The sequence below is a fragment of the Falco biarmicus genome, chromosome 7 (genome assembly GCF_023638135.1).
Source record: "Falco biarmicus isolate bFalBia1 chromosome 7, bFalBia1.pri, whole genome shotgun sequence".
Lineage (NCBI taxonomy): Eukaryota > Metazoa > Chordata > Aves > Falconiformes > Falconidae > Falco > Falco biarmicus.
The window spans coordinates 53,937,072-53,961,413 of NC_079294.1; the positions used below are offsets into that span (position 1 = coordinate 53,937,072).

The 24,342-nt window shown below is 38.3% G+C and overlaps 1 protein-coding gene across 1 annotated transcript in view; it reads left to right on the top strand.

Annotated features, from left to right (window-relative positions):
• THSD4 (thrombospondin type 1 domain containing 4) overlaps nucleotides 1–24,342 on the top strand; it is a 320,033-nt gene that overhangs the window by 228,251 nt on the left and 67,440 nt on the right. Inside the window, exon 8 of the mRNA XM_056347267.1 lies at nucleotides 17,474–17,678. Coding sequence (XP_056203242.1) covers nucleotides 17,474–17,678 — 205 coding nt within the window. The remainder of the gene's footprint in view (nucleotides 1–17,473; nucleotides 17,679–24,342) is intronic.

Consider the following 24,342-nt stretch of genomic DNA (forward strand, 5'->3'; position numbering starts at 1 on the left):
AATGCCTTTGACTATTGGAACTTTGGTCTGACTTGGCATGACTTTCTTATGTTTCTGTGTTCTTGTACTACAGCTGAAGAGTTCTGGTCATTCAATCTAATCATTCAAAGCGTCTGATCATTCACTGCCTTGAGATTCTTCTGTAGCTCTTCATACACGGGTTTTTTTGCTAACTTGAACATCTTACATTAGCAAGAAAATACTAAGGACTGGGAACTTCAAGTGCAAATTAAGGATGAAGTCATTATTGACTTGATGGTGAAGTTGAACATACTCTTCTGAGGCAGGCATTAGGCCTCAGTTTTTTCCTTAATTTAATGCCAAACAAAACAAAGAAATATATACAGTTTTCCATTACTCAGGGACCTTGTCACTGATGTTTTGCACATTTTCTCTCTGATTAACAGAAATAAAAATATTTGAAAGGTTGCAGCAATGAAATATGTCAAGATACTAAATACAGCTTTTTGCTTATACCTGACTGTAAGTCTTGATCCTGAAAATATTTAAGAAATTGTGCTAGAATATAAGAAAATGTTGAAAATTTTTTAAGGGAATTAAGGGAATTAAAAACTGTATGTTGAAAGTGTCAAGACTGTTGTTAGTATGAATAGTTCCAGTTCTATACCATGTGGTCAGTGGAAACCATTCACAGTATCTTCTACACTTTATAGCTCAGGAGGCACGGACTAGTTAATTTCCTTCATAATATAACAAATTACATCCTGGAATGATGAGCCTATGAGAATGAGTTATTGAGCTGTACTTTACTGCTCCATGCCTGATTTGGCTGTCAGGTTTTATTTTGTTTTGAAGAGTAAAATAAGAGACCAAGCAAAGCTCAGTTAAAGGCTGGATTTTGGTTAACTGTGGATTATCTTTTCTTTCATCACTAAGGAAAGTCATTTTGTTCACGTTGAGCCCTTCCTGTAACCGCTTTGTACAAGCTGACAGGAGGGTGTTTTCTTCCCGGTGTCCCAGTGGTACTCATAAAGTAAGTGTTGGTTATGTTTCCCAGTCCTGGAGGTACCTGAATGAGGGGAAAAGACAGTGTGTCAGGACAGCGGTCTGTTTTATACCTCTAGTTAAGGGTGCTCGAGTACTTAGTAACACATGTGGAAAATTTGTATGGAGTCTGTATTGTCCAGGACACTTCAAGTGTTGCCTGTCTATCTCCAAATACGTTTTCTGTGGTTTGGAAGTAGTTATTTTAGATTGTTGGTGATAGTGAGGTCTCCTCTTGGTGAGTTCTAGTATATCATACTATTTCAGGTCTACTTGGAGATGTTTAAAACAGCTTAGTTAAGTAGCAGCTTAAAAAAGGTTTCAAGAATAACTCTTTTGTTAGACAAGCTTTTAAATCTAACCCCTGTGCATACAGTCATGTACAGAGGTAAACAAGAAAGGAACTTGGCATGTTCACTGTCATTAACTTCAGAAAGACTGTTCTTAAATTTTCATTTTCTGTGTGAAACTGCTTCACAGTCAGCTGAAGAGTTCTAGGAGCTTAGAAAAGGGATTTTGGACTACAATTCTGAGTTTGAGGAAAACCAGCATTCTAAGAACTGGGCCCTGTCGAAAAGGAGAACAGGCAAGTTATGAAGAACCAAATTCCCTGGTTTCTGGCTGCAGAAATGTCACTCTAAAAAGTAATTTCATTATTAGATAGTGCTTGAGCATGAAAAATGTGTAATGATGTTTACTGATTAGTCCCATGTAAGCAGTCTATTAAAACAAGTGAAAAGGAGGGGTGAATTTACAGTATTCTGTATAAGCATGTTTTTATATGAATCATATTCATTGGTGTAGAAAGGATAGTTTTATTTAAGCATTTTTCTAGCAATATATTCTGTCTTCAAACATGAGCTCTGCAAGTAGGGATGGTGCACTGCTACTCTTTCATCCCATGTCTGCAACCACAAAATCACATTGTGAAAGGAAATCTCATCTCTGCAAATCATTTCTCACAAGTAGGTGTGAAGATCATGTAGTAAAGGAACCTTCCCACTGCAGTACAAACCAGTTGTATTTAAAACAATGTTTTAGTATACTGTATAGACAAGAAGTTATTTGGGCTAAACTCTTTTAAACCCAGAAACAGTAATAAAACACGAGTGAAGAATGTGAGTCAAGGAAATCTATTTCAGACCTGTTTCATCTTGGCTGTAAGATGATGGAGGACCTTATACAGATGAGGAAGAAACAGTTCCTGGAAAGACTGTTTGACATGTGATGGTGTATTTTATTTTTTCTTTTTATCAGATGGGATATTTCTGAAGTTTGCTTTGTTGAATCTCAGCATAGCACTTGGCACAAACTTTATGCTAACACCATGTTAAGAAACAAGCACTAGTTAAATCTAGTCCTTGCTGGCTGAAAAGCGAAGGATCATCTCTTTCAACATAAATCTATCTGACAAACACTCTAGGGCCACATGAGATGCTAAAAAGTAGTGATCTGCAACAGTGTGGAGTCTTCCACAAGTCAATTTTCTCAGGTATTGCTTGCATCCATAGGAAATGGGTGTTCCTATTTTTGCTACTTGTGATGCAGACGCATGCTTGGAATGAGCTGGTTCATGCCATCACATCCTCTGCTCTTGTGACCTTCCTTTTGGATTCACACATCTCCTTCCCCTACAGCGTTGATGTACAGCCAAAAATCCAGATGGCTGAATATTAAATGGGCTTTGCACTTGTGTAACATAGCTAGGGTGCACTGCCTGCTTTCCTAAATTCTGGTCAGCAGGAGTATGTAAAGCTCCAGAGTGTTTAAATTTCAGTTGTCTTGCAGGGGATTTGCAGTAACACACATACACACACACACACACACTCCCCACTTTTATGTTTTAAGGGGTGTTATTTTCTATTGGACTGGCAGAATCTTAGTATTTCAAGACTGCAAGTTCAAATAGGGCTTTGGAAGAATAAAATTTATTTTGTTTATTAGAAATTAGAAAACTTGAACTTGTAAGGTTGAAAGATTTCAAGTATCTGTTACAGCTCCATGTTACAGTTTCTTCACAAAGAGAAAGCACTGGTATTTATACAAAATTACCCATGTTGTTTAAATAGACGTTAATTGGAATGATAGTATATAGCTGTTCAGCACCAAGGCTGGAGGAAACAGAACTGCACTGAATGGAGGATTCCACTGCTGGCTGGGACATCGGAGACATCTGCTGCGTTGTGGAGTGGCTGCTCTGCCACTTCGGATTTTTTCAGAAGGAACAGATTGTGTCTTTCCACCACTCAAATGAAAAATCTACTAGTCCATTTTTCTATCCCCTGTTCCTACATGGCATGATAAAAACAGCGTCATAGAGGTCATTAGGCCGTAGAACCTTTCTTCAAACAATTAAATACCGGCTGTGGAAGCAGAGACTCTCACTGCTGTGTGGGCGGGGGTCGATGTTTGCCTGTGAGTGCTCAGGAGGCTGTTCTAAACTGAAGTCATAACTGAGACTATTTGTGTTCTTCAGCTCTCTTCCTGATGTTGTCTTCAAATATTATTACTGTTTGTTTACGCCTTTTATGATGTTCATGGACCAGAACGTAATAATGGCAGGCATTGTAAGAGTTCAAGAGAATTAAAATGCAATCTTTTAAGGCCAGCAAGGAGTAGGTATGTTATTTTGGGGAAACGTCCATATCTTCGGATGGGTTATATTGTGGTTTACATTTGTTTTCTGAAGTATCAAGCTTTTGAAGAGAATTGTCAAGACCTTTCATTTAATCCTGAAATGGGCATAGTACTACTTGCCAACAATAATACTGAGATATGATCAGGGCGGTGCTGACATGCATTAGCTTTATCCACTCAGATAAGAGGTCTTTTAAAAGGCATAGAGTTAACATCAATGACATAAATTGTTGTTATTTTATTTAACTGTTTCTTGTCATTGCCAACAAGGTCAAACTAGGCTAAATGTTAAGAACTGTTTCATGAATTCTCAGCCTGCGCTGTTACTGAACTCAGTACACCTGTACATCCAAGCCCTGTCTCCATTTTTGAAGGCCTTAGCCTTATGATCCACATCATAAACATACACTTCGTCTTTGTGTACAGATTATAGGAAACAAGATCCCCTTTTTCAAGAACTGTAATATGTGGAGTTGTTGTGTGACCTTAGATATTGCAATGTTTTTCTGCTTTTCCAGTTTCCAGAGAAGCATAGATTTTGTTTACTCTTGCTGAATTTGTGATATCAAGTAATTTGGCATATTTGCAGCAGACATGAGTGCTTCATTTTATGTGATTTGGAATATTTATTTCAGATTAGATTTACTTAGTGTCAGACTAAAGCAACTTTACTGTCCTTGTGGTTTTAAGTTTTCTGAAGTGAAAAAGCAATTAGTCTGTTCTAGAGATGCATGTGCCATTTGACCCTATCGTACCTCTTGAGCATTAGAACTTGTTTTGATATGGAACTTCGAGTTGCAGATGTATTGTTCAGATGAAAAAAATATAATCAAACTTTCTATTTCGGGTACTTTTGGGTGTTTTTTTCTATCACAGTATTCCCATCCTTAATGAATGTGAGCAATGTGATCCACTTGAAAGCGTGAAGACACAAATCTGAAGCCCCAGAACCTAGACGTGCTTCTGAATACTCGAGCACCAGCGGTGTCTGTGAGCAGGCTGACCCCAGGCCCAGGCACGGACAGCTAGGCTCCTTCCGTGCTGTGCTCATGTCCTTGTAGTTGGATTCCATGCCTGGAGGCTCCTGAAAGCTTAAGCCAGATTTTTCTAACCCAGGCAGAAATGAGTGCTGCTGACTGAATTGTATATGATCAAATTAAGAAAAAGGCCTAGAAGCCTTGCGCTCGCCTTCGATATATGTTTTCCAGAGGACCGTATATATTATGATGAGGCATCTCAATCTCCTTCACTCTTAAATGCTACTAACACAGCCACTTCAAAACACTTCAGTAAGGAACTTCTTTAATAAGCTGTTTTTAGAGGGCTCCAAGTTGAGTCGCTATCTTTACTTCGACAAGGTGATAGCCAGCAACGGTCTATTTCAATTTCAGCTCTTTATTGCTGCAGTATTGCTGGCAGTTAGCTTAATTTCATATGCCTTAAACTGGTTCTGTGTACGGGAGAGTTACAAGTCCCGTTTATAGTATCTTTCCCTAGAACAAAAACAATGTGAGAGAAAATGATTTGCTAATTGTCAGAGGTATCAGTGTAAGATGCATGATTTATATATTTAATCCTTTTCTATTACCTATTACCACTTGATATCTTTAAGACCATCTTTTCACATGATTACTTTTCCTGGATGGCTTTACTTTTTCCACTGTAACAAGAATAAACCCTTTTTTCTCTCAAGTAATTCTCTAGGCAGCAAGAAAACAGTGAATGTCTTAGTGAAAGAGTCTTTATATGTCTTTATGTGAGTAGCTTTTTTTTTATTATTTATTAAACTGGTGCATATCTAGATACTATAAATGTCATTTGGATTCGTAAGGTTGTCAAAAATGAATAGTTTGTTTCTTCTCACTGACTGAAATGTATCTGACAAAAAAAGTTGAACATAAAGCACAGATAGGTAATGAAAACAGCTATTGTGCAGGTAGAAAATCTGTGATTAATTAAGTGGGCGGCATCTGGATGTGACCACAATCTATTTGTGAAGGGCTGTAAATAGCATCAAAGATCTGTGAGCATTAGGTCTGTGGACAGCAGGAAATACTTGAAAGCCAAAGTAGGATCAAATGTTTGGGTAAAAATTACGGTTATAGCGAACCACAAATCAAGTGAGAGCCATTAGAATGTTGTTTGTTATCCTGTGGTTGAACGTAAATTCTCAGCATTGCTCCTTTGATTTGTAAAGCAAATGAGGGTTAGACTGCAACCTTGAAGACATGCGAGATGTTGAAATAAGACAAGCGAGCTAACTGTCTCTGTCATGCTCTGCCTTTGGGAGTTTTCTGAAGGTCTCTCTTGCTCTACAAGTCGTAGGCATGGATCCCTGCTGTCGAACACCCTGTTCGTTTTGTTTCCACTGAAGGACATGCACCACTGAACCACGCATTTTTGTTTGTACATGTTAAATAGCTCATACAGTAAAATGCTTAAAAAGCTGGCTGTGTGGTGTAATTGGCTGGCTGTTCTATTAGAATGCTATGAAGCACGTACATTTTGGCACTCTTAGGGATCAGCAACACTGAAAGCGGTTTCTGGAAATCTGTATCATTCTTGTTATTTACAAATAGCTCCGGTGAATGAGGGGAGTTTATATTGATATAAACTACTGGAAGTTGGAGTTCTGAGTGAATAGCATGGTACTAGTGATATAAAGGGACATACTTTAAACTTTATAATTTTCTTTCTCAGCTATTTACTTACATATCCATTACTTAGGGGGAAAACCCCCTGACTTTATTTTTATGGTGTTGCTTGGTTATAAAACAAGTAGGAGTTCTTAGATATAAATACTCATCTGGAGAAAATGAGCAATGGGCTGATCTTGCCAAACATCCTTGGCCTTTCTTAATATTTAAAATTTTGAGTTTATTGTTTTAAGGTAATTTTTTTTTTCCTTTCTGTGAGATGTCTGTGATAGAAGTTTGGCTCTGAAAAAAGATGCTTATGGCTTTCTTTAGAAAAAGAAATCTGGTACTGAAAGAATAAGAGGGTCTTTGCTTTTTATTTGGTTTTGTTTAAAGATGGTGTCACTTTTACTAGTAATGCATAGCTGAAAGCTTAGTTCTTGAAGGTGTAAATGTAGATGTCTACATCTAGCCAGTTTCAAGGAAGTTTGCTGCGTCTTCTACAATGGCTATGTCTCATAAAACTAAGCTATAACTGGAATTACTAAGAGATAAGAAAACCATAGCTAGTTTGGCAGTGAAAATTTGAACAGAAAATATAAAAAGGAGGTGATGCAGATCATCTTGCAAGATATCCAGTGAAAACGGTTGTTAACTGGTATTGTTTGATGTTGATAATCATTCAGTTTTCATGGTTTCACATTTCTTTGTATCATGTCATGGTATTTTCATTTTTCTTCTTTTGGAGGAGGCAAAGGTGGAAGAGGGACTTCAGGGGAAAAGAGGAGGAGAAAAGGTTTATCTTTGACACATTCAGAAGCTTTTAATGCTTCTCTTCAAAAACGTTCTTAAAGTAAATGTCTTGTACTGGGAGCCCAAAATTGGACCCAGTATTCCATTTGTGGTTTCCCAAGTGCCAGGTAGAGTGCATAATCACCTTCCTTGACCCGCTGGCTAACCCTTACTAGTACAGTCCAGTGTGCAGTTGCTGCCTTTGCTGCCAGGGCACACTGCTTTGCTCATGATCAACTTGTTGCCCATGAGGACCCCCGGGTCCTTTTCTGCAGAGCTGCTTCCTCACCAGTGAGCACCCAGTCTGTACTGGTGCATGGAGTTAACTCTGAGATGCAGGGCTTTGCTTTTGAACTTCACGTGGTTCCTGTCCGCCCATTTCTCCAGCCTGTCAAGGTCCCCCTGAGTAGCAGTCCTGCTTCCAGTATTTTGACTACTCCTCTTAGTTTGGTGCCATCTTTATGTTTGCTGACAGCATGCTCTTGTCTTGGTCCTTAAAGAAATACTGTAGCAGTGACTCCAGCAGGCCTCCCCGAGGGATGCTGTTAGTAACTGCCTGTCAGTTGGAGAAGAGATCGCTATCCTTTAAGTCTGGCAATCCAGCTGGTCTCCCATCCACTTTATTGTCAGTTTACCCAGTCTGGTTTTCTCCAGTTTGGCTTTAAGAGTACTGTGGAAGACTATGTTGAAGGCCTCGCTGAAGTCAAGGTGAAAAACATCCACTGCTCTCCACTTACCCACTGAACTCATCATTTAATCACGGAAGACAGCAGCTTGTTCATGCATGTCTTTACCTTGGTAAATCCATGATGGTTGTTCCCAGTAAGTTTTTTTTTGTCCTTCATGTACTTAGAAATGATTTCCAGGAGGGTTGGCTCCGCAGTCTTTGAGGACTGGGATTAGTGTGACCAGTCTGCAACTGAGCCTCAGGTCCTTCTTCTTGCCCTTAATGAAGACGGATACAGCATTTGCCTTTTCCAGTCACTGGGCATTGCTACCGATCCCTGTGACCTCACAGTGATGTCATCCAACTCCGTTGGCGCCCTTTACTGCATCCCATCTGGTCCCAAAGATTTGTGTACATGTAGGTTTCTCAGGTGCTCCCTAATTTGATCTTTCTCTGTTTCTACAGACTCAGCTGGAGTGATTTAGTTTGACACAAAAATACAAGCAAGTAGAAAAAATAGAATATATACAATTAAAACAAAAATCATTTAAGTTTGTTAGTAGGTTTTGGATTGTGAAGACATAATTCTGCCTTGTCAAATCCATAAAGAGGCCGACTCCTGTGACTTGGCATGTTTCCAGTTGATGTCAACTTTGAAGTCAATGAAGATTCCTTTTGAGAAAAGGCAGCAGGATTTGCATTAAAATAGTTAGTTATGGTTGATAAATGAAGTCCACCTGGTCTCCAGACAAGGAAAGCAGATGATGCAAGAAAAGGCAATTTGAGATTTTTTCCTTTGTTTCAGTTTCTTGTAACATTTTTTTTCAGGTTAAAACACCTCCCAAACCAAAAAAAATCTTTGGATTGACGGATAAATTTTAAAAACATATTATTGAAAACAAAATAGCAGTAGTTGTTACTCATCTAGTAGAAGCTAATTTGAAAAGAAGAGCAATACAAACCTTTGTGTTGCGGTGTAAGAAATGAACTTTTTTTTTTTTTGCATGGGCCTTCTACGTTTTGATTTCACAAGGATTGTAAGTGCCACCTTGTGGACAACGTAATTAATCTTGTGTCATAGGACACAAATTGTTAAGGTAGGGTAGTGAAATCTGCTTTCAAAATCTGTGACAGAAATTAGTTGTGTTTTCTTTGGGGCTTGGAGGATTTTGATTTACTGTATTTTCCAGCATTGTTAATTGACGTCCTGAGACTTTACCTTCTTAATTAGTGTATGAGTATTCCCTAAGAAATCGCTGAAGTGAAAGAACTTGTTACCATTGGCTTCCATGGCTGTGAATAAATGCAAACTCTACCAGTGTTACTGCAGTCTTACTACTTCATGATTTTTGCAGTTCTTGCTGAAGTAATTTTGTTGGTCACTCTTCGCTCCTGAACGCTAGCTTGTGTGGATCACATATCTGGCTCGAATGGCAGTTTGTTGCATGACGTGTAGAATTTTACTAAGGACTGTAAACTGCAGAAAAAAAGGTATTTTAATTTGTAGGTTTCCTTTTTTGTCAGCTACCCAAACTCTAGGTTGTCTTCAGATTCCCTCTAAGAGTCACCAGATAGCCCCACCCTGTTTGAGAAGGGACCAAGCATTTGTTCCCAGTAGTGTTAAATAATACAGCCTTTTGTTAAGTAATTTAATATCTTTCATTGATCTTATTTTTTTTGTCAAATCTGTTAACATCCCTAGATTAAGAAGAAGAAAAACATGTTTCCCCTTAACTTTAGAAGGAATGTAGGAGCAAGCAAGAACAGATACATTCTGCTTTTTTTTTTTTCTTTTCACGCATTACTAAGAGCCTCAAACTGTCTAGATTTTGAACCAGTGTTGGTTGCAGTGTTTGATGACATACAGTAAAATTTAGGTAACTAAATTGCACAGTGCAAACTCCTCCTCATTACGGGAAAAAATAAAGTTGTGCATTTTCTGCTTATTTTGATTCAGAGAGTTTTACCATGTCTAGAGCAATACTAAGTTGTTTATTTGGGGTTTCTTTTTTCTATTCAGTAAGCAAGCTTCATTGCTCAAAGCAGATCTCTTTGTCCTTTGACTGCAGCTTGGAGTAGTGAACACTTGGAGTATTTCCTCTGACAGCCAGAGGAAAAAGAAATACTAATGTGGTCAGTCTCATCTACAGTGTCAGGAGCAACAAGGGCATGCTGATCCGTAGGAGGTGAACCTGGAGCTGAAAATCACAGCAAACCAGGCAGACGGCGGCCTTACCAAAAAGGGTGCATGTCCCCAGTTCCATAGCAAGTAGGGCAGGTCTGGTGATGGTTTCCAGACTCAGCCACCAGTCCAGATGTGGAGGTCAATTCCTAACGATGAGGTAGGTCCTTTGTAAAGCCATAAAATCAAGTTAGGGGGTCAGCACTACGGTCGGAGTCAGGGTGGTATGAGGCCAGGCCCAGGTGTACCTGCAGCATAGTTCAGAGACCAGTGGTGAGACCTTGACCTTAGAAGCTCCTCCTAGGAAAAAGGAGGGCAGGAGGCATCTCAGCTCTGTGGTTCAAGGCTGAACTGCTGCATTATGAAAGTTAGCCTTGAGCCTGGGCAGCTAACCTCCCAGGAAGTGGTACACAGGATTTGAAACAGGGAATAAACAAAACTCAGCTTTGTCTAGTTCAGAGCCTGGGAAACCAGGCTAAAGAGGTTTTATCCTGCAACTGCCAAGCTCTGGTTGTAGTGTTGCTGGACACCTTCCTAGGGAGTGCAGTGCCAGAATTTCTAGCCAGTCCTGCTCTGACTACCAGATGCAGCTGCAGCGCTGAAGTCTCAGAGGTGCTCAGCACTGTATTTAGGAAGCAGGAAAAAGAAACAATCTGCCTTCCTGGCCAAAGCCCCTTTTGTAAGCCTACTTTCGTCATGTGGTCCTTGCATTTCTGACATGTTTTGCAATGTGGGCTGATTTACCAAACCATGTTACTCAACTTATTTTAGACCGATGTTCATTTAATTGGAACTGAACCTAAGCAGGTTCAGGCCCAGAGCTAGAAACCTGAAATGAGCCAAAACCCATTCTGGTTTTGCTTCCTGCTTCTCTGGTGAGTTATCTTTCATGTTTAGTTTCCCAAGAGTTCTTCAGTTGAGTTTTTCAGTTGTGGTGGAATTGGGTCTCAGTGATGGGCATGATTCCTCAGCTCTTCCCATTCTCATTGACAGTTTTTCTTGGCTCCACAGTTGTGTTCTAGGCTGTCTTAATGTCTTAAATGACATTAATATTTTCTGTGTTGCATTGGGAACCAGCAAACTTGCTGCCTTTTTGTGAGATCATTGAAGAAAGAATTGATTCAAAACTGGTCTTCAAATCAAAAGAACTCAAATAAAATTACTTTCTCATAAGTTTCTTTGTCAAAAGGCTAAACTGGATTACATGTGTACATCTAGATGTTGTAGTCAAATGGATATTTGATAGATAACAGATCGATGAAGCAGCAAAGTTTGTGTTCAGATTTCATACTTTATTAAAGGTGGGCATAGTGTTTGATAAATTAGTTTAAATCTTGCATCAGTTCTTAGACACTCCTGAGATAAATCCTATAGTTAGTTACAATTCTGTTTATGTGAGAGAGAATGTTGTAAATAATAAACAAAGGAGTAAGTATGCACTTTGGCCTCAATATGTGCAAACTTTTGTTTCAGAAATTGCAAACGAGTTCTGTGAATAGGTGACAGAAAGGGGAACAGATCTCTAAAATCCCTAAAAATACATGGGAAAACTTCTCAGACTTAGTGGGGGAAGCACAGCTAACTCTGAAGCAGCAACACTGGCGTAGTTCTTAACAGCTTTGAAGGCAAGATCTTAGTGAGGGAGCTAGTGTGTAAGAGAACTCCCAGAAAGGCAAATATTTAGAGCTTTAGCTTGAAGCCTCTGTCACAGACAGGGAAAGTGTTGTGTATTGTAGACAACAATATTTACATACTAAATGCTTTGCTATAAAAGTCAATAACAGTGTTTGCAGGTGTGAATTTAACATTGAAGTGAGTAAGTCTGTTAGGTAAATTGGGATTGATAAAACAAATCTTCTGGTTCTGGCTACAAATGTAATTATCATTTCCAGTGGTAAAAACTACACAGATTAAGGTATCTGTAAAGCAGCCACCAAGTATACAAGGCTATGTAGGTAACATTAATTTATATATTTTTTTTCATATCATCTAGCTTTTTGTAGTTGTCCTGGTGGGCTTCAGGTTTGCGTAACTTAAGATGAAATTTGAGGACTAAACAGTAGAATCGTAAACCAACTGAGAAAATGAACCATATTATATTCCTTTGGAGTTCAAGACCTTTATAAGACTAGATACAGACAAAGAGTCCCCATGGAGACCTCATAAGTTACTGTCTGGGGTGAAAGGGCTCTGAAAGGCCATTAATCATGTTGCATTTGTGGTACAGTGAATCCCACAACTTGAAGTTCAAAATCCTCCCCACTTACAAAGGGCCATGAAGTAAACTGTGATTTCAGCAAGCTATTCCTGATGAATCAAGAGCAGTAAATTATACCTCCTCTTCTGTCTTTTGTAGATGGCCTTTCACTGGGACTAAAGCTGATTCCTAGCCCTGACTCCTGCTGATTTCAAAGGGAGCCCTTCCACTGATTTCATTGGGATTTGGATCAAGAATAACTAATGTAATAGAAATATGTTTCTCCATGCAGTAGAGATTGTTGGGCAAATTTTGAAATATCTGACCGCTTACTGCACATACACTATGCTTACTAAATGGGGGGTGGAATTAGAAGAGATTCAAAAGAAAGCATTCTTACTAATCCTTTCAAAGCTTCCTGCATATTCTTGGCTCGTGAACCCACTGCATTCACTCAGCTGGGTGCGTCTAGACCATGGTCACAGAGTGAGACATTTTATATGAAGTTTATGCACCATCTTTTAGCACGATTGCACTTGCAAGAAACCTAAAAAGAAAGAAAAAGTTCAGTGTCCACTAGATGTTACGTCATGAGGAGGTCTGGAATATTCAAAGGAAGGAGGGCTGGACACTGCGTGCAACTGACTGCTGGTAAGAAAATAAAACACCAGCTTCTGGAGCTGAGCAGATTTAATGCTGTGACTGACCTTCTTCCTTGCATGATTTTTGAATGGGAAAGAGAAAGAAGAATCCATTTAAGGACTGAGAAGGAAAAGCAAGGAATTCCTGTAAAGGTAGAGGGCAGAGCACCTTCTAAATGTATAATGGAGCAGAGTTGTGTTTTCTGGCAACTTCTGAGTAGGACATGAATGGAATACCATAGGAGAGAAACAGCAGATGTCTGGTAATTTGACATACTCGTTATGCTGTAACCCCAAATGTCCTCTTGTGAATGTGGCTTGATAACAATAATTCACGCAGCGGCATGAAGTAGCACATGTCATTTTTGATTGTCAGCAGTTCATGCTATGTTACCTGTATATGCCTTTTTTTTAAAGAGCTCTTACTTCTGTTGTGCTTCTGCCTGAAGGCTTTTAAATTCTGAATGACAATCTGACTGCCGGCAGACGAGTGCCTCAGAAAATGCATAGGGCTGTCTTGCATCAGGTGGATGAGAGAAATGGAGTTTCAGAATTGGATACTGCATGACAGCATTTCAGTGTTGGGCTTACATGTAAAGCGGAGCTTTCTGTTTAAACAGACTAACCTTGTTGCTCAGAATTTGCTTATAGGTGTGAGAGAACACAAAAGCTATTTCTCAATGCCAATATATAAAATTTAGTCATGGCAATGCAATAAAAGCTTTGCAGTATTTGTTCTTAGAGTTATGAAATAGTGGACATTGCAAAGTATAGTTGCTGAATTAAGTCATTTTAATTTCCTCTATTGTGGGCTTTCCAAATAATGTCTGTTTAAACAATTACAGCACCCTTAAGTAATTCCAAAATGCTGTTAACTAGAAATGAAAGTGAAGATTTAACAAGACAATAAATCCCTTGTCCATCTTGAACAAAATGCAGAAAGGAAACAAATTGTGTGCTTAAGAAAAACAGATGACTTTTAAATGGTTCCAATGATCTGTTCAAGCATTTAAGGTGAGAAATTAAAATAAAACAAAGCCAAAAAACACCCAACAGCATTTGCTTCACCAATACATTAACTTGAGCAAATACTAGAAGAATAACATTCACGAAGAAGAAACTGCAGTTATATGAGCCTGCGTCTGGGCTCTCTTTTACATTTTTCCTCTTTGTCTTCCTCCCCTTTACCTCAACCATCTCTCTAACCATTTGCAGTCAATTCAAATGGTGGGATTCGAGTATTCTCTGTAAACACAAATGACCGTGTACATGTTCAAAAACATTACTAAGCTGTGGTAACTAGATCAGCCTGTATTCTGTATCTGTTTGAAATGAAGCATATGTTAGCAGCCAAAAGAAAAGGAAAAAACCAAACACTGTTGATTTATTAGTGCTCTCACGAATGGTAGTAGTGTATCAGCTAGCAGCAACAGGAGGGAGGTGATAATGGCAGAAGAAAGGAAATAGCTAAGATGGAATCAATTCTGCCCCCTGCTCCCCTGATGTAGTGAGAAACAAGATGTTGCTTATAGTGTAAGAAGTGGCACAGTGAATAATTAGTCAATAATACGTTCTCAGGATTAAGAGTGTGTGGAGAGGAGAAGCTCTGTGTATGTTAGGTGGTGGTTCCTCCTAAGGCCTCTTGCATCTGTGAGGACTCCTACAGGTTTCAGTGAACTCAGCTGACATCTGTGTAGCATGTTCTGAACTTTAAATAATGGAAGGAGAGCTTCCTAGAAAGTATTTGTCAACATTTTTTCTGTAACTAGTAATAGAGAAATTTATATTGTTCATTGTATGTTGGAGAAGCAGAAAATACAAGTTATTAGGAGAGCATTAGAGATGTAGTTAAGTGGTTATTGAAGTGTCATTCCTACAGGTCATTGTTCTACAATTGGAGTCTAGTTATTAATTCAGCTGATGCACAACCCAGAAAGAAATTAGTCTCACATTCCCATCACTGTGATGGCCCTACAGTGCTAGGGAAAAAAAACCCTTTTTTTTCCTGGTTTCTGCATCAGCAGAGTTTCTATCTTGGTTCCTCTGGCAAAACTCTTTTCTTGAGGAGCAGCATGTCAATAGCAGCTTTACATTTGGTTATGGGAAACCACGTAAAAAAAAGTGGTATAAAGGAGGCACGGTGAGGGACTTGGGTCTTGGAGGAGTCTGAGGTTCTCCCACAGACCTCCAGTATGACTGCAGGTTGTTCTAGCTATCTTACCCTTCCAGATTTAAAAACAGTCTGAAAAGGCAGCTGTTTATTCCTCCTTCCCCTGACCGTGCCCATGGATGGCTGATTTGTGGTTCTTGAATGGCTCAGCCATCATCCCTGCGTCAGCTGGGACTCTGTTGTGAGCGACGGTGGACTGCAGTGTTCGGAGAGTGGCCTGATAGTCTGCCCCTGTAAGTGTGGGTTGTAGGGTTTTCTTTGTCAGCCTTTCTGGTGTTTGCTGTGTTTCTGGCAGCTGCATTCAGCTGTGGGACACGGTGGTGTGGCAGTTCATGGTGCTGGGTGGGTCAGCTACGCCATGTTTTTACAGGGTCTTGGAGAATGTCGTGTCTCTAATGCCCGGGTACAGCGACGCCTGTAACAGCGAGCCCTGACCCAGGCATTTCTGTCCTTTGCACAAATAAAACCAAATTGTATTCCTCAGAATACAAAGGTTCTAATTATATGTAGTTATTTTTCTGCTTTTTAATAACTTAAAGATAGTGCTACCAGATTCAAGGTATATTAAGTATCTGCTGTCTCTTGAGGATGTGGGGCTTCCACTGTAGCCAACACAAATTCAAACTTGTGTTCTCAAAGTAAATACCATGTGGTTTGTCTGTATGCTGGTTAACTGCCAGCAATTCCAACTGCTTGTGCGCATGCAGTCACAAATTCCTTCTTATCTCCAGGCTATACTTAGGCCATAACCAGTATGAAAATTCCAGGACATCAAATCTCTTCCTTGGCTTGCTGATGAAGTGCTTTGTATGTTATCACAAAAGAGAGCCCGATTTCTTTTATAGATAAGTTGTTTTTTAATGAAACCATTATATACAGCAGCATTGTTGTTCTAAAAATGCAGTTATATTGCTGGCCAGTGAAGAAGTCTCTAAGTTACCATCTCAGCTACTGGGAAGCTGTTTTACATATGGTACAAATGGTTACCTCACCCAAGTGTCCGGGGGGCAATGCTGAATTTCTGATTTGCAAGTTCAATTGTGTCCATTTCATTACTGTTGAATTATGAAGAGAACGCCTTCCCATTTCTGTTTGAAAGGCTTGGGAAGTAGAAGCATCAGACTGTGTATGGAGAAGATACCTGACATGGCAAGAAAAGCTCAGTCTGCCTCAGAAACTTGGCTAGAATATAGGAAGGTGTTTATTAAAATGGGGACAAAAGCAGGACAAAGATGATTTTCTTAAGGGCAGAACGAGGAACAGTGTAGAGTGAGGATTAGGTAAGAAGTTAAGGCTCCAGCCTTTGGTAAAAAAAGACCAAGAATTATGGAAGAATTGTCTTGTTTTTTACATGCCCTTATCACCTTTCAACTTCATCCTAAGTGGCTCTAATATTCCCTTTATTTTTCTGTTAAGAATCTTAGCTTCTTCCTTTTCTCTGTTAAATCGTTGTATTTGTAGCTTATTATGACATCTTTCTTGACATGATCATAAATTTTGGGAATGATTTCTTTGTCCTTGAATGAGCATTTTTTTAGTAGACCTAAATTTATTCAGGCAGACCTGAAATTATTTCATTTATTTTGAATGTTTTCCATCAAATTACTAAATTTCATAAAATATGTGATAGGCTTCTGTTCTACTGGCTCATACAATATTTCATTCTTAGGTGAATGAGAACTAGTTGTTCTTTGCGTGTGCCAGTTAGTCATATAGGTAGACGATAAGTGTTCATCATAAACATAATTTAAAGTCTGGAAATACAGAACAGTAAGATCAATGAACAGGAATGTTTCGGTACAAGAAGGCATTGTCTCTACAGTGTCTTTTAAAGTGCAATAAGTTGGAATTTTTTTTTTTCTGTTTTGTGTCAAATCTTTAACATTTTTTCTGCCCTTTATATTATTTTAAATGATCCTTCTTTTTTTTCTTTCCAAAATTATACTGTCAGAGTGAGTGTTACTGAATGGGTTGAGTATTTTCTATTCAGTGAACAGGAGGATTACTTCTACTATAACTGTCTAGACACAGTATAAAGACTTTTTAGAAACCTCTTTTGGTGGGAATAGGCTCAGTGCTCAGTTTTAGAGGAAATTAAGAAAAGACTTTTATTTATAAAGTAGTTCTGCTTTATAACTATAATATATATATATTATATATATATATCATTAAAAAATCATAGCTCTTTACCTCTTTTCTGACTGGCAGCTACAGGAACTATGCTGTTATGAGATTCTCTTCTTGCAGCTGAGGATGGTATTATCAGCAATGATCAGTGCATTAGTGCTTTTCAGTGTGTTCTTGTATTTCTGGTAACAGGCTGTACAAACCTCTTGGCTAACTTGAAATCCCCAAGTCTGTGAACCCTCTGGTTTTTACTGCTTTTCTTGCCTACAGAAGAACAAAGGAAGAAATTGCTCATATGCTAATTCACAGAATCTTTTCAGGGTTGAATGCTCCTTGAAGGTCATACTGTCCTCAGTTGTTATGCCCAAAGTCTGCAGTTGTAAGATCTTGGAAAAAGAAATATTACTTTTATTTTGCAGAGCATTGGCTGTGACGACTATCTGGGTTCAGACAAGGTGATTGACAAGTGTGGAATATGTGGAGGGGACAACACTGCTTGCAAAGTTGTGTCTGGAGTTTTCAAACACACACTAACAAATCTTGGCTACCACAAGATAGTGGAAATTCCTGAAGGAGCTACTAAAATCAACATTACTGAGATGTCAAAGAGCAACAACTATTTGGGTAAGTTGCATCTCAATGAATAAAGCATTCTTTCTGCACTAGTGCAACAGGGTGGAAGTTGTGCCAGGAAAGGTCTTCTAAGCAGTGTGAAATAGATGTCAGGGAGGCGGGGGGGATAAATTCATTACACAGGCATTTTGATCAGAACTAACTAGCAGTTTATAATTCTGGGTAAACACTGTAGACCTGTTAGCATGTATTTCCATCTGTCCAACTTGGCTTTGGTGTTTCCTATTAGTTGGTTCTGCTATGGTGATTATACTTCCTACAGCATTAACCTTTTCTGAGCAGCCAAGAATCTAGCCCAGCTGCATGCTTGTTTATGTAAAGTGTATTGAGGCTGCCTGAGGAGAAGAGCGCATCTTCTGATTGCCTAAAAATTTCAGTTCTTTTGAAGTATATCAAAATCTTACTGAGATAACGTGATATCAAGGTGGTATCTGCAGAATGCAATGTCATTTGTACAGTTGGAGGATCCTGGAATATATATATGAGCATCGTAGCATCTTGTGGTATATTTCTAGATCTGTCTAGTGTGCTGCAAATCAGAGATTACGTGGAATTTCTGCAGGTCTATGTCTGCCTTGTGTGCAGTTGTGAACTGAACCATTCCCTGTTGTAATCTCTCAAGTTCTCAGGTTACCAAGCCTTAGTTTGCCCACATTTGTGCTCCTGTTTCGAAGCCAATTCGGCTGGAGAAAGAACTGTTGGTTAAGATCTGTAAAATCTACTCCTCACCCTTTAATTTCGCTTCACCTGTCAGTCCATCCTTACATCTGTCTTAAAAATTACCATAGCAAATAATAAAATGGAGCTACACAAGGCCTTTCTTGCTAGCTTGGTATAATAATTACTAGAACTATCTAGCTGTACTGGAAGAGTCAAATCCCAGTACACTTGTTTGACAGCTGCTTTATCTCACTTCTGGCTGGCAAGCATCTCAGCTGCTGCTCAAGTAGGAGAAAGTAAAGTGCTGATTATTGAATTGCTTCTTTCCTCTTTCCTGCTTTCTTCTCCTCAATTCCTGCTGGAGCTGTAACTAGTTCTACAGAAATATTTGCCTGTAGATAGGAGTTTATCATGGGGAATAGTCTGAACTGTAATGTGAACGCCATCATTTTACCAAAAAAGTGACTCTTCAAAGTGAAGATATAATATAAGCTACCCACAGCCCAAGAAAGCCAAATGTTCTAGACCTCTTGTAGGGGTATCTCATCAGTTCTAATTTGTCCTGGTTTCATCCAAAAGCATTTTAGATACATTATATACACCTATTTAGACTAGCATTCTTTTTTTTCATGTGAATAGTTTGTATAGCATCCATCAACACTAACTTGTTTGATGACAAAATAAAACAATAGCTCTGTCTAAAGAGCTTCCATAGATATATGTGTACATTCAGCAGAAAACTGGTGAGAACGCAGCTTACTTGGCAGGACAGTGAAAGTAGCCGTGTTACTAATATATAAAATCATGGAGTTGAATGCCATTTTTATGTCAGATTTACATGCTGGCATCTAAAAACAGCTGGCAGAAAAATGCCTTTAACTATATTAGAATGTCCTGAGCTTCTTGAACATTTTTGGAATGGGCAGGACAGAAAAAGGATAACATTTTTTTTATTTAAAAATAACCAGGCTGTTGGCATGTATGGGAAAGTGGTGAAGTTTTTCTTTCCCATGCTACTCCTTATCTCCTTATCCCCTGAGCTCTTGTTTTATGCTATCATCTTCTCCCCCACCCCCCCTTTCATATGTTTCATTTTAAAGCTGCTGGTATGGATGTAGTCTGCTAAATTTGCCAGCTTCCTCCCCCATTAGGAATTGTTGAGGCTTTCGTTCCAGTTAGAAGGACTCCAGCCTCTGCTTAAACCATTACACAATAAACTTAGTGTACTGAGGCAGGTGAGTTGCACCAGGACAGGAATTAACATGTTCTAAGGTTTATCAAGCAATCTATTGGACAAACGAAATGGTAATTGGGAGGTTGTTGGTCACAAATTTCTCACTGATAAAACCGCATTCAAAATATTAAACATGCACATTTTTATAGAGCGCATTAACAGTGGTAGAGCAGGGAAGCTTGAAAACTCAGATCTGGTATTTACTGGTTTGTCTGTATGGTAATAAGCAGAAGTCTTAAACTTTAAAAATAAAAATATTTTAAACTCATCCTTTCGCTGCAGCAGCAACAAGAACAACTCAGCAGCCATTCCTTTAGGCATACAGCTGAGCGCTTTGCAAAACTGAAGTTGCCAGGTGCCTGTTCTGTCACAGTCCAGCTATACCCATCAGAGCTGCTAGTAAGCAACATTCTTCTTGTTGCAAGGAGTATAAGTTAGTTGCTTTTCATTTTCCTTTCACTTTGCACATTTTATGGTTTCTTCGATACAAAATCAGAAGTCTGCCCAAGGTCACAAAAATTTTTACAAAAGATGACAGCAGACGTTTCTGGGAATCTGAGTTATCCTGCTTGTCTCTGTTGAGGAGATTGTCTTAAATTCCATGTGGGTTTATTATTAAACAATTTTTAAAAAGCTCCACAAATTTTCACCGCTTTGTCAAAAGTACTAAGCAAATAAGCAATCAGGAAATCATGTTTTCAGAAGGAGGTATTTTTGTAAAATTGGGAAGTGCTGGGCAAAGCAGGCAAGAATGTGAGGTTTCTTACCCAAAGAGTTTCAAACTTAGCTGAAAGTCAGCCAAACATTTGAAAGCTTTTGTGAACTTTTTTGTAGTAATCTACTGCTCATTGTTGCAAAACCTGTGACCCTCATAAGAAAGTGGAGTTCTAATGGTGATGCTGAAAATGATGGTAGCTTATTAAGGTTTACTCATTTTAAGTATTGCATTTTGGGTTTTTACACACAAGCTGGAGTGATTACACAATAAAATTTATAAGTTCTTGCTACTTGAAAACAATGAACTTCTGTTAAAAGAAAAAACATAACAGTGGCATATGAAGCTTTTAGTGTTTCTGGAGTATGTCATTATCTGGGTAGTCAGAATATTCAGATTAAAGGAGCTGGGCTATTTCAGTGGTTCAACCGATTGTTCGTGTAACTTTATAATTAACTTTTCACAAAAATGGCAGAATCATAGATGTGTTGTGCATTTAGTGATCTCTACTATTTGATTTCTGTATACCTTAAAAACTTTCAACACCATTTTTCTGTTTTCTTCTGCTTATATTTTCTTTTTTTAGGTGTTCTGGTTTTGGATGTGTGAGTTTCATACAGGGCAAACATAATCTTTTCTTCCCCCTGTCCTCCCTCCCCCCTTCCCATGTGCTAAAAATCCTTTTAGGTTTTCCATTTCTTGAAGATCTTTACTATAGGGAGAGTGTCAATCTGATAAAGGAAAATATTTTGAGAGTCAAATTGAGAATGGCCTGTGACATTAACTGATATTTCTTAGTGAGCCAAAATGAACAAGCTCTAATAGAGCCACTAGGCAGATCAGAAATGTCCCAGGAAGCATCGTATTTATTTTTTTGTGTGTGTGTGTGTGCAGAAGGAAAGCAGTCCAGCTTTGGACTGCTAAATAATAGCTATTAATAACTTTTAATAATATATTAGTAAATATTTTTTTACAATTAGAAGCAAAATCTATGTATTACAATTTAGATTTAGACTCTATAAAATGTAAACAAGGCTGTAGGCGGTACAGTCCTGAGCTATGTACAGAATTACTTGCTTCTCAAAGTAGTTTTCAGCAATATTTTCTTACTGGCTGATGTGTTAGACCTTTCAGCAACAGAACGGCTGACCTTGAACAGACTTTCCATTGGCAAGGCCTTTCTGTCACATGCTAGTCTTGTACAGAAAGAGACAAAGACATACTTTTTATCCCACTGGTAATCATCAGCTGGCCAGTTCTCATAGACCGAAATGGGAAGCTTGCCACTGAATTAAGTAGGACCATAATACCTTAAGTGGGACCAGTATGTTACAGTACTTATGCTGCAAAACATGTGGTTTTGAGTATAAATACTTCAGCATCTTTGGGATTGGGATTTGGGATCCTGGCAGCGTTTTAAAGCCAAATGACATGAATCCGAAGTGATTATTTGGAAGGTGCTTTTTTGCATGTTAGGTCTTGAGAACCTAATTTAAAGAGGTTGGTTGTTATCCATATAATAGCCTCAACAGCAAGAGAATCTAATGGGAAGGAGGTATCAATAGTCAACATTAAAATTTAGTTTAATATGAGAGTGAAAGATACAACGGTTGAAAATGCATTAGTATTGAAATACACTTGCCATGTGTAATGAACTTACTCTAATTGGAAGGAATCTGGTAATGTCCTGTAACTGAAGCAACAGTTTGTTTCTAGAGCAATTCTCTGAATCTGGAGTCATGTGAGATTCCTTGGAGATTCAGTTCTGCCAAGGGTACCATCGTTGGCAGTAGATGTTTATGAGATATCTTTTGAAAGGGAAAGTATATACATTAGAGTTCAGGCACATTTGTTAATGTTTTCTGCCTTACCTGAATACTATATACTACAAAGATGTTTCATAGGATCATAGAGAAATTCATTTCATTGCTAATTGTAAAGTTCTTTACAGTTCGCTCACGGAATATATGATGTATTTCAATTTTGATTTTCATGGAAATAAGTTATTTCTGTCACTAAATGGGGTAGGGAGATCCTTAGGTCTAATCCATTATCCCTGCTTTCTGTAAAATGATACTCTGTTATCTAGCATCTTCTATTAGCACATGCCAGTATGCAGTATTTGTGATTAAAATAAGAGTTACACATTAGTATTTTTTAAACCAAAAGTCCAAGAGATGTTAATAGCATTCTTGTGAATATTGGCATGCTTGAACATGAATATGGATTTAAAGGCATTTGTTATATGAAAACAACAGTGGCTGAAACTGAAAGGGCTGTAAAAAGATTCTCTGGGAAAAAAATTGTGTTTCAGTATTCTCTGCAGCAGATAACATTCAAACAGTATGTCTCCTGGTGAAATATTGTTAGCAGCTCTTGAGCTTAAAATTTCATTTTTAAATCAGTTTAGAGATTAAAATTTAGAGCAAATAAAGGAGTTAGATTAGAACACTGGCAGAGAATTAAAAAAAATGTAGAGGCACTGCTATACCACATGTGATCATATGAAATTTTGTAATTTATATCTGGGGAAATAACACATTGATTTGCTTCATGTGGAGGATCAATTAGATCAATTAATACACTTAAATATACATTTGTTAAATTGCTCTTAATGTTTTTTTTTTATTTTTATACCAGATTAAAGGTTTCTTTGCAGAAAAGTTGCAATGATATTATATAGTAATATGGAGAAGAGAGAATATGTGTTTGAATTTTCAGGACTTGGAATGAACATGCAAGAATATGCCAGAGGAGGAGAGTTTTTCTGTTTTCTCAATTACTTTATATACAAGGGATAGATGTGCATTGGGTTCGGTGACTCTCCCCAATAGGTAGTGAGAGCTATCAGTGCACCCTTGATAATTCTTAGATTTCTGTTCAGAAAGAAAACCTGTGATTTTTTCATTTGAGTTTTTGAAGTGCTGCAACCCAAAGCTATGCTATTACATCTGTTCGTTGTGATGGTGCTCACAAGGACTTCAGCACTGTATTTCTTAAGATTTATATTCATTGAATGCATCCCTATATGTGTCAGTCTGTGTGTTAGAGTTGGAGTGTCGTCTTCAAATGTACAGTGTATTGAATGTGTTACTTAAACGTTTAATTACAATATCTGGATTAGAGTAACTGGGATTTTTACCTTTTGTTCTTTGCCTTCTTGCCGGTTCTCTGCTGGAGTTAAAAAACAAAGACACTTCTTTGTACAGATGATGATGTGCTCCAAAATGTGAAGAAAAGATTTAAGGAGTTGCTTAAACTGAAATTAAGCACAGCAAGTTCAAACCATAAGGAAGTTTCAGAGTAAATTGTTTGTGTCTGAAGAGGCAGTTAGAATCTCTGTGTAAATGAACCAGAACATTTTGAATAATATGCCTAAATACACCTTTTATGATTAGGAATCCTAGCAAATCTGCTATGTAATTATTTCCTGAATACTGAACTGAAGAGTCAGGAAATGCTACACAGAAAGAGGAACAACTTGGGTTTTTGGTAAATGTTTGCAAAATCAAGCATTCCTATGAGGCCATGGTAATGGTAATAGCAGTTGGTAACTCCTGCTGATTTGCTTCTGCCTTGTCTCCTTACCTGTGCTCAGCCTTTTCCTGCAGTGCTTCAGGTTTTTCTTTTGGTTAGGTATTTTCTGACTTTACAAAGTCAGAAAGCCGCTAGTAGAAGCTTAACCGATTTTTGGCCACCTCAAAAGATTCAATTCTATGTCAGTTTTAGAAGAGACCTGATGAGCAGAGAGGATTCTGATTTTTTCCACTTCATTTAATTCAGTTTAGTTAGCATTAGTTCCTTAGTTGTAGATACACCGAGTATCTGAATTAATCGTAATTTGAATTAATTGCTTTCTGTGTGGCCATGCTTTAGTTCAAGACTAACACAGATCTGCTAAGAGTTGTTTTTGTCAACACGGATTTGTATTCAGTACTGAAGTGCCTCAGTACTGCCTCGACACCGAAGTGCTGACGCTGACCTATCCAGGAAAACGCTTCTCCGTGGCTGTTACTACTTTATGCACAGCAGCTGAGTCTGATCAG